Raw genomic sequence first — 8,648 nt, 5'->3', positions numbered from 1 at the left:
AATCATTTGGTTTGATCGCTCTAGAGTTTTGTCGTGACTCTGAAGAATCTGGAGGCAGAGAAATCATCAGCTCAGAGGGACATCCAACCCCTGATATCCCAGAAACCCCTGGGGCCCACCACGTCCACACTGCCTCTGAAACTGAGCAAAGTCAACAACAAGATCGAAGACATAACCGCCCTCTCTGATCTCTACACCAAGAAGTAAGAAAAAATGCCTCTTGCAGTAAATCACAGAAATTGACACAGCATGGTATTACATGGGATCATTTCCTCAGGGCCACATCTTCCATGTTCCTGGAGAAGCAGATCAAGAAGGTTGACGGCGTGTTGACCGCATTGGAGGATCAGCTGGCTGAAGACATCGGCCTGTTGGACAAACCCAACGCCATCCGCATCCACTCCAGTGAGCTGCAGGTACACACTCTTACACACACACACACACACACACACACACACACACACACACACACACACACACACACACACACACCTTGCATTCAAAAACAAACATTTGAATGGTAGAGCATTATGCGATACACTCAGTCTTCTGATACCTTACAATAGATTTGGGTGATTGAGACCAAATTAGAAATTTAAGTCATTATTAACTCTTTCCCCGCCAACGTTTTTTTTTTTTTTTGCATTTTCACAAAACTTTCACAGCCCCAAGAATATTTTGTTGTACGATTATCGGATTATGCAATACATAAAAAAAAAACATAAAGCAGTTTTATTCTAGCTTCATGCATTCTTTTTTATCAACACATGAATGTGGATTTTTAAGTTTCTTAAAAAAAACTTTTTGAGTAAAAAGCTGAGAAAATCATGTTTTTGTCAAAGACTACATCCAGATCGGATTCAGAATGATGATCAAAACACAGATGTACTGTATTAGACTGAGTCCATCAACACCCTAAAGCTTCACAGTCCTGCAGCTCGTCCTGGGTCGACATTTCATTCTGTAACATTAGGCAGTTTTGTTTTATATGCTGATAATCATGTTATTTTACACATGCATATGATTACAGATGAGATCGCTTCTCCTGTATTTTGATCAGGAGATTCTGTACTCTTTCAGAAGATGTGTAATAGCGCCCCCTACTGTATAACAGTGAAAACACTGAGAGCCGGAAGAATTCAGTCAATGGCAGGGAAATACTAAACTAAATATTAAACATATTTTTTTTTAGGTTTAGGGGCTGTTTACACCACACCGTTTTCAACTAAAAAACTGTTTGTGTATTTTGGACGTTCTCAAATGGTTTGGATATGGTACAACTTTCTAAACAATCATTCATTCAAAACATTGTACTGATGTTCCTGCATATCTGTAATTGTTTTCTCCTTAGAAAATGAGTAAAGACGTTTCCTCCAAGAAAGACGACATTCAGCAGCTGAACCGTGAGTTGGAAGTCACAGAGCAGGCGTGCAGTTCCCTGCAGAAAGGCTTTCAGGAGTTCTGCCCTGATATACGCCACCAAGAGACCAAGGTCAAGCGCTTGAGGAATCGCTACTCCAACATCAACAGCCAGCTGCAGCAGAGGTCATATTCTTTTATATTGTGTACTGTTTGTTTATTGTTTACTTGGGGAAAGTACAATGCTTCAGATTTGTGAACTGTATTCGCAAACTTATTACTTCACAGGGCTACTCTGTTGCAAGAGGCCGTCAATAAGAACCAGGAATTTCACAGCGCCGTCCAATCGCTCAGTGCTTTCCTCATCAATATGCCCAACAACAAGGTTCTGCCTGGTGAAAGTGTGTCGCAAGTCTACGCCAAGCAAAGCTCTCAAATGGTCAGTATTGAGTTTTGTTGCCACAAGTTTTACAATTTTATATAAAAAAATTATATATATTTTTTAATAAATTGAAATATTAAATATATATAGCATTAATATTTTAAATGATAATTAATTATTTTAACTTTTTTTCTTATTAGTAGTAATAGTAGTAGTAGTAGTTTTCTTAAATATTTATCTTAAATATTTACCTTAAATTATTCATATTTATTATTATTATATATTTTAAATGTGATCTCATGTACTGTAATTTTTTTGATGTGGAAAAAATGCAGATAACTATAATTTAGTTTTTAGTAGGCTCTTTATTTTTGCAATTCTGTTTAGTGACACTAGTGGTGCCGAAATGACATGCATCACCTTTAAATCGGCTTGTTCGACTTGAACCGGCGCAGCACAGACCGATCGGTTTATGACACCAAAGTACCAAGAGAGCAATTCAAAAGCATAAGGAGCCGTCTACTCTCTATTCGCTCTCGCGGTACTTTGATGTCATTCACCGATCGGTCTGTGCAGCGCCGGTTCAAGTCGAACAATCCATAAATCTCAGATACAGTGGATTTGGGGAATTTAGTGGAATACCTACTCTGTAAATTTGTTTTTGATTGCAGAGAGTAGTTGAAGACATCAAGAGAAAGCAGGATGATGTAAACCGGATCATCAAACTTTCTGGTGATCTACAGAGTCTTCTTAACGTGAGTTGGACATTTTGAACATGATCACTGCGCATTTCAAATGTCAGTTGCATTAATGCAAATAGTCTATTGTTTCTGTGTCTCCAGGAGTATGATGTAAATTCTAATAAATACCGCAGTGCATTGGGAAAACCAGAAATACATTTTCAAAGTCGTGATTACCTTACCCTGGCTGAAGCTGTGGAAAAGAAGGTATTGTAGGCTGCTTTGCCATAATGACCAGGATATACTTATTGTTTACGTACATTTCCAAATATCTGTATAATTGATTACTTCTTAGGAAAGGGATGTTGTGAACCTTTACTCTGAAGTGTCAGCGCAGAATAATCAACTCTTGAATCAAGTGATCTTGGCCAAGGACCTCATCAACAAGGTACAGAAGCTTCAACATTCATTGGAATAAAAAAGTTAATGCTTCTTACAATATTTGCAGTCTGAATGGTCACCTAAATTTCTTGGGTGTAAAGCTACCGCGAACATCTTTATTTAATCTGAATGAATCTTTATTTCTATCCCATGAACAGAATGAAGAAATTGTGAGCCATGTGGTAGTAAAGCAGCAACTGCAGGTTCAAAGTCAGCAGAGAAGCATGGACGAATTTGACGGCTTGAAGCAAGAGCTTACTGACGAGATATCTCGCCGTGCTCATGCTGAGAATGATCTAGCGACCTACAGGAAACGGATGATGTCCCTAAAGAGTCGGAGAGGTGTGGAGCGAGTGGAAGAAAAAGAAACTGTGCATTACTACCGTGATCCGAAGCTGGAGGCCGACTTGGAAATACTGAAGAGGAGGATAACCGAAGAGATCAATAAACGATCCGAAATGCGCACAGAAATTGAGATTGTCAACAAAAAAATTGTCACTCGTGAACACGAGGTTATCGAAGTGAAGCCCAGGCTGGTGACAAAGGTGTTTACAGAAATTGAGCGTGATCCCAAACTGGATGTGGAAATGGCGAGGATCAGGGAGCTCATACTCAAACTAAGGGAGGAAATTCGATTGCACGAGAGTGAAACAGTTCAAATGAGAACAGAAGTTACTGTACTGGAGCGCAAGATGCCTGTGATAAAAGAGAGAAAGATCCTGAAAGAGGTTGTGAAGCTGGAAAAGGACCCAGAAATGCTGAAAACTGTGATTCACTTGAAGAACGAGATCTCGGATGAAGCTATCAGATTCAAGAACCTGAACGATCAAATATTCCAATTTAGGAGTCAGATTAATAACCTGGAGAGGATTATTCCCACCATACAACCAAAAATTATCATCAAGGAGGTGAAGAGGGTGGAGCAGGATCCCGACCTCCTACAAGAGTCCAAGACCCTCCGTGTAAGCCTGGAAGAACTGATCCGAGAAAACAGTATTTTGATGAAAGAGTTCTCCAGCCTTCAGCTCCGCTTCAGCCAAGTGGAGACCATCAGACAAAAGGTAGAGTTTAATGAGATCATACATGAGATCTACAGAATCGACCCTGAGACGGAGGTGGAACTGAGACGTCTGAAAAATGAGCTTCTCGAAATAAGCAGACGCCGTACTAGCATTGAGAATGAGATAAACGTGATCATGGTGGATCTGAGGACTCTGCGTGCCGAAAAGCCCAAGATCGAAGTGAATGAGGTCACTCGAGAGGTGGTGAAAGAAGAGAAGAGCCCTGAGATCGTCAAAGAACTTAAGAGGTTGAATGAGCAACTTACCATTTTGCGGACGAACTTTGACACGACTATGAGTCGGGTGACTCGTCTGCGGAAGGACAGAGATGAGTGGAAGACTGAAAGATCAAAGGTGGAGACCAAAGTGGTGACCAAAGAATTGATCAAGTATGAAAATGACCCTCTTCTGGAGAAGGAAGCTGAACGTCTAAGGAGGGAAGTACGTGACGAAGTTCAGCGGCGCCGAACGGTGGAGGAGAATGTGTTTGACCTTCAAAACAAGTACATTGTGATGGAGAGACAGAAACCAGAGGAAAGGGTCGTGGTCCAAGAAATTGTGCGCCTCCAAACAGATCCCAGTCAGATTCTGGCTCACGAGAGGTTAGTCAAGACTTTGGAAGAGACTGTCAAGACTCGTCGACAGCTGGAACTGGAGGTGCAGCAGTTGAGATCTCTAGTCCTGGAACTGGAGAAAAAACTGGAACTTGTGGATCGGCAGAAGAAGATCCTGGTAGAGACAGAGCTGAGACAAATCAAGGCTAGAATCTATGAACTTGAAACTTGTCCAACACCTGTTGAGGAAAAGATTGTTATTGAGGAGGTTTTGAAAGTTGAGAGAGACCCTATTATTGACAAACGGATCATTGAGTTTCGCACTCACATGGACAACGAGGGTGCCAGCATTTCCCATCTGGAGAGAGATATTCGAAACCTCAAAATCAGGATAGAGTCCCTGACCAAAGAGAAATCTGTTGAGAGGATCATCCATAAAGAGATAATCAGGGTTGAGAAGGACCCAACGGTGGAGGCAGAGAGAGAAAGCCTCAGAGCCCAAGTCACCCAGGTAAAGAATGCCAGGGTCCTCAGAGACGAAGAACTTCTGCGGCTCAACAACAAAATAACTCGAATTCAGACAACCAGAACAAATTTCTCTCAAGAAGAAATCACCTTGATTGCTTACAGGGATAAAATCAAGAAAGAGCAAAATGAACTTCTCCAGGAGTTGAGAAGACTGGAGTCTCAAAAGCAGGAGATCACCATAACTTTCCAGCAGCAATCCAAAATCTTGAGTGAGAGGAACCAGATCAGCAGGCAAAAAAGCATCAAGATGGAGTCTGATATCCAGCGCCTGGAGAGAGAAATCCTGGAGGTGAAAGAGCAAATCAACCTGCGGGAAAGTACTATCATAGAGATCCAGAAAGAAGCAAAGGCATCGCAACTTTCAGAGACAAACACCAGGGAGACCAACGTCTCCACCAAAATCACCATTCTGGACCCAGACACTGGCAAAGATATGTCACCCTACGACGCCTACGTCGAGGGTCTGATTGATCGCAATCAGTACATCCACCTCCAAGAGCTCGAGTGTAGTTGGGAGGAAATCACAACCACTGGTCCTGAAGGCGAGACGATGCTTCTGCAAGATCGTAAAAGTGGAAAGCAGTACTCCGTCAAGACGGCCCTGCAAAATGGCAGACTGACCCAGTACGACCTTCAGCGCTACAGAGAAAGCAAAATGTCCATTTCAGAGTTTGCTCTTTTGGTTGCAGGGGAGAAGAAATCCGCATCCTTCCCTGTAACACAAACACAAGTAAAAACTAATCAGACACTCCCTCCATCAAGCCCCAGCTACAACTCCTCCACTCTGACCCGCCACCTGTCCTCCAGCACCAGCAACTTGAACTCGCACTCTCAGCTGACCACCAGTGGGGATGAACTCTACCCGATTTCTGGCATTCTAGACCTCACCACAGAGAGCCGCATGTCTGTCCGAAGTGCCTTAACACGCAAACTGATTGATCAAGACACAGCGATGAGGCTTCTGGAAGCTCAGGCTGCCACTGGAGGTATTGTGGACCTGAATAAGAAGGACAAGATCTCCATTCACAAGGCGGCAGAGCGTGGATTGATCGATTCCAGCCATCTTAGTAAACTCCTCAGTGCTCAGAAGGCCTTTACTGGTTTTGAAGACCCTGTGTCCAAAGAGCGTATGTCAGTGGGAGAAGCAGGTCGCCAGGGATGGATCCCTAATGACAGCGCCACATGGTTTATGGAGGCGCAGCTGCTTACCGGCGGACTGGTAGACCCGAAACGAGCAGGCCGAATCGCCCTGCAGAATGCCGTTGATGCAAAATTGATCGACGCATCCATGGTCAAGCGACTTCAGGATGATTCGGCCTCAGTGAAGAATGTGATCGACCCCATCAAGAAGGAAAAGATCACGTATAAGGAGGCCATGGCTCGATGCAAGAGGGACCACAGCACAGGGCTGCTCCTGCTCCCAGCTGCCTCCAATGACACCGTAGACGCAGCCTCCTATTCCAGCTACAAGTTCTCCAAATAATAATACCACAACACGCAACACAGATTTAAGTGCTGTATAACAAGGGACTTTTGATTCTAGGGGGTTTTTCCATACCCATATATATATATATATATATATATATAAGATAAATAATCTTTAGAACCTTTTATGTCATGCTGAGGTGTTTATCTTTTTTCCTGTCTTTGTTTTTAACATATTTTTTCAGTTACTTTTTTATTTTCTGATTCATCTTGATGAATGGGCGGAATTGCTTTTTGGACTTCATATACAATAAAATATACTATTTCATACCTAAAGCGACTGTCTCTGGAATGTCTATGTATTTCCAACTAGGTAATGTGAATATATCTACAGTAAAAATCGATCTCTGAATGATAGAGAAAGATAAGTCCTGTTTACTTGATGTCGACCCTCTACAGTGGAGTTTGTGAACCCCTGGGGGTTTGCGAGGGAACTGCAGGGGGTTTGTGAGTTTAAGCTTAAAGGAGAACTCCGGTCAATTTTAACATTGAGCTCATTTTTTTGTACATTTGGAGTGCTGTCAATACAGAGAACAATGACAAAAATCGGTGTTGCCTACACCGAGTTATTCTATTTTTTTTCTATTTTTCTATTCTATTTTTTCCAGCACAAATACCTGTGTTTACATCCTATTTTCGGTTGAAGTCCAAAGTAGTCGATTGCCGAGTTCACGCGTGTGATCATAGGTAACTAAACCTATGCGCGTGAACTCGGCAATCGACTACTTTGGGCTTCAACCGAAAACAGGATGTAAACACAGGTATTTGCGCTGGCTTAAATAACATCATTTTTATACATATCTTTCACATCTACTGCAGTCAGATTCACTCGTGTTCACTCTGAAGGAATCACTCACATTTTCTGTGCACTTGTAATGACACATCAAGGATGTTAAGAGGCTAAAAGCAGGTTTAAAACTTGCCCCATTGAAGTCAACAGGGTGCAAATTTTAAAAATAGAATAACTCGGTGTAGGCAACACCGATTTTTGTCGTTGTTCTCTGTATTGACAGCACTCCAAATGTACAAAAAAATGAGCTCAATGTTAAAATTGACCGGAGTTCTCCTTTAATTAAATAATTACAAAAAAATAATAATTTAGAATACAACACTTGCAAAAAAATGTGATGTAGTCAAACTGCATGTCATGCATCAGAGAACCATGAAAATTAAAATGTTGTTAAATTATTAAAATATTACCTTCAAGTAAATATTTTAGGTCAAAGGGTTTCGGCTGACAAAAAAGTTTGGGAATTGAAGAGCTAAACACAATTTTGCTACATAATAAAAGATGAAGGCCTAAGCACTAAATATTTTCAACCAAGAAAGTGCCAAGAAGCATTCATTTCCATTCCACTCTAATATTAATAATCTATATAATTTGAGACATAAGGACAACACATATACACACATAAATGCACACACATAAATATGTTTACCATCTGAAGTTTTGTTAATATTGTGTATCTTTATTTTTTCATACAAATGTATGACTTGGAAAAATATATTACTTATATTTATATATATATCTCAAGTATACAGAGAATGCAATTTTAATATCACAGTAACAGTTGCAATCATATGCACATTTCTGATTCGCAAACAAATCAAAGCACTTTTATTCCCAATGTTTCTGCTCTCCACAGAATCCCTTCTGGTCACATATTGTGCAAAAACCGAATGTCTCAAAACAAACAAACAAAAATTATCATCCATACACAAATCAACTACACATGTTAGCAAATTTCACACTAACACATGTAGATCATCTATACTGAATCTGTCCATTAGCCCGCATCTGGCTGGTCCGTACAAGGTTGTTTCAAAATGTTCAAGTTTGTGAGGAAAAAAAATGCAAATTTAAATAACTGTCATTGAAAAACCCATTTTGATTCTTTGCACTACTAGCCTACTCAGTATAATTTATGCAAATACTTGCACTTCTAATATCCAGAACATCACTACCAGATTAATGTTTTATTAAACTCAATTTCACAATAAAGTGAACACAGGGGTGATTTTAAGCTCAAGCTTTGGTTATGAGTGGATGTTTATTTAACTTTTAAACCTTCAACTAACGACATCACCCAGGAAGTGACATCATCCTGGAGGAGAAACATTAGTTGGTTAGTCTCTCAAAATGTTTCATCTTGTTCGC

General features: G+C 40.7%; 1 protein-coding gene across 1 annotated transcript in view; it reads left to right on the top strand.

Annotated features, from left to right (window-relative positions):
* The window catches only part of evplb (envoplakin b), a 26,134-nt gene extending 19,413 nt beyond the window's left edge, over positions 1 to 6,721 (top strand). Inside the window, exons 15-22 of the mRNA XM_081370007.1 lie at positions 25 to 203; positions 278 to 416; positions 1,352 to 1,545; positions 1,648 to 1,798; positions 2,413 to 2,496; positions 2,584 to 2,688; positions 2,777 to 2,869; positions 3,021 to 6,721. Of these exons, the coding sequence (XP_081226133.1) occupies positions 25 to 203; positions 278 to 416; positions 1,352 to 1,545; positions 1,648 to 1,798; positions 2,413 to 2,496; positions 2,584 to 2,688; positions 2,777 to 2,869; positions 3,021 to 6,488 (4,413 nt within the window). The 3' untranslated portion in view covers positions 6,489 to 6,721. The remainder of the gene's footprint in view (positions 1 to 24; positions 204 to 277; positions 417 to 1,351; positions 1,546 to 1,647; positions 1,799 to 2,412; positions 2,497 to 2,583; positions 2,689 to 2,776; positions 2,870 to 3,020) is intronic.
* The last annotated feature ends 1,927 nt before the right edge of the window (positions 6,722 to 8,648 follow it).

The sequence above is a fragment of the Scardinius erythrophthalmus genome (assembly GCF_964197995.2).
Source record: "Scardinius erythrophthalmus genome assembly, chromosome: 1".
Taxonomy (NCBI): domain Eukaryota; kingdom Metazoa; phylum Chordata; class Actinopteri; order Cypriniformes; family Leuciscidae; genus Scardinius; species Scardinius erythrophthalmus.
Note: the sequence above shows the minus strand (reverse complement) of the source record. Positions and strands in the feature narration are given on the sequence as shown.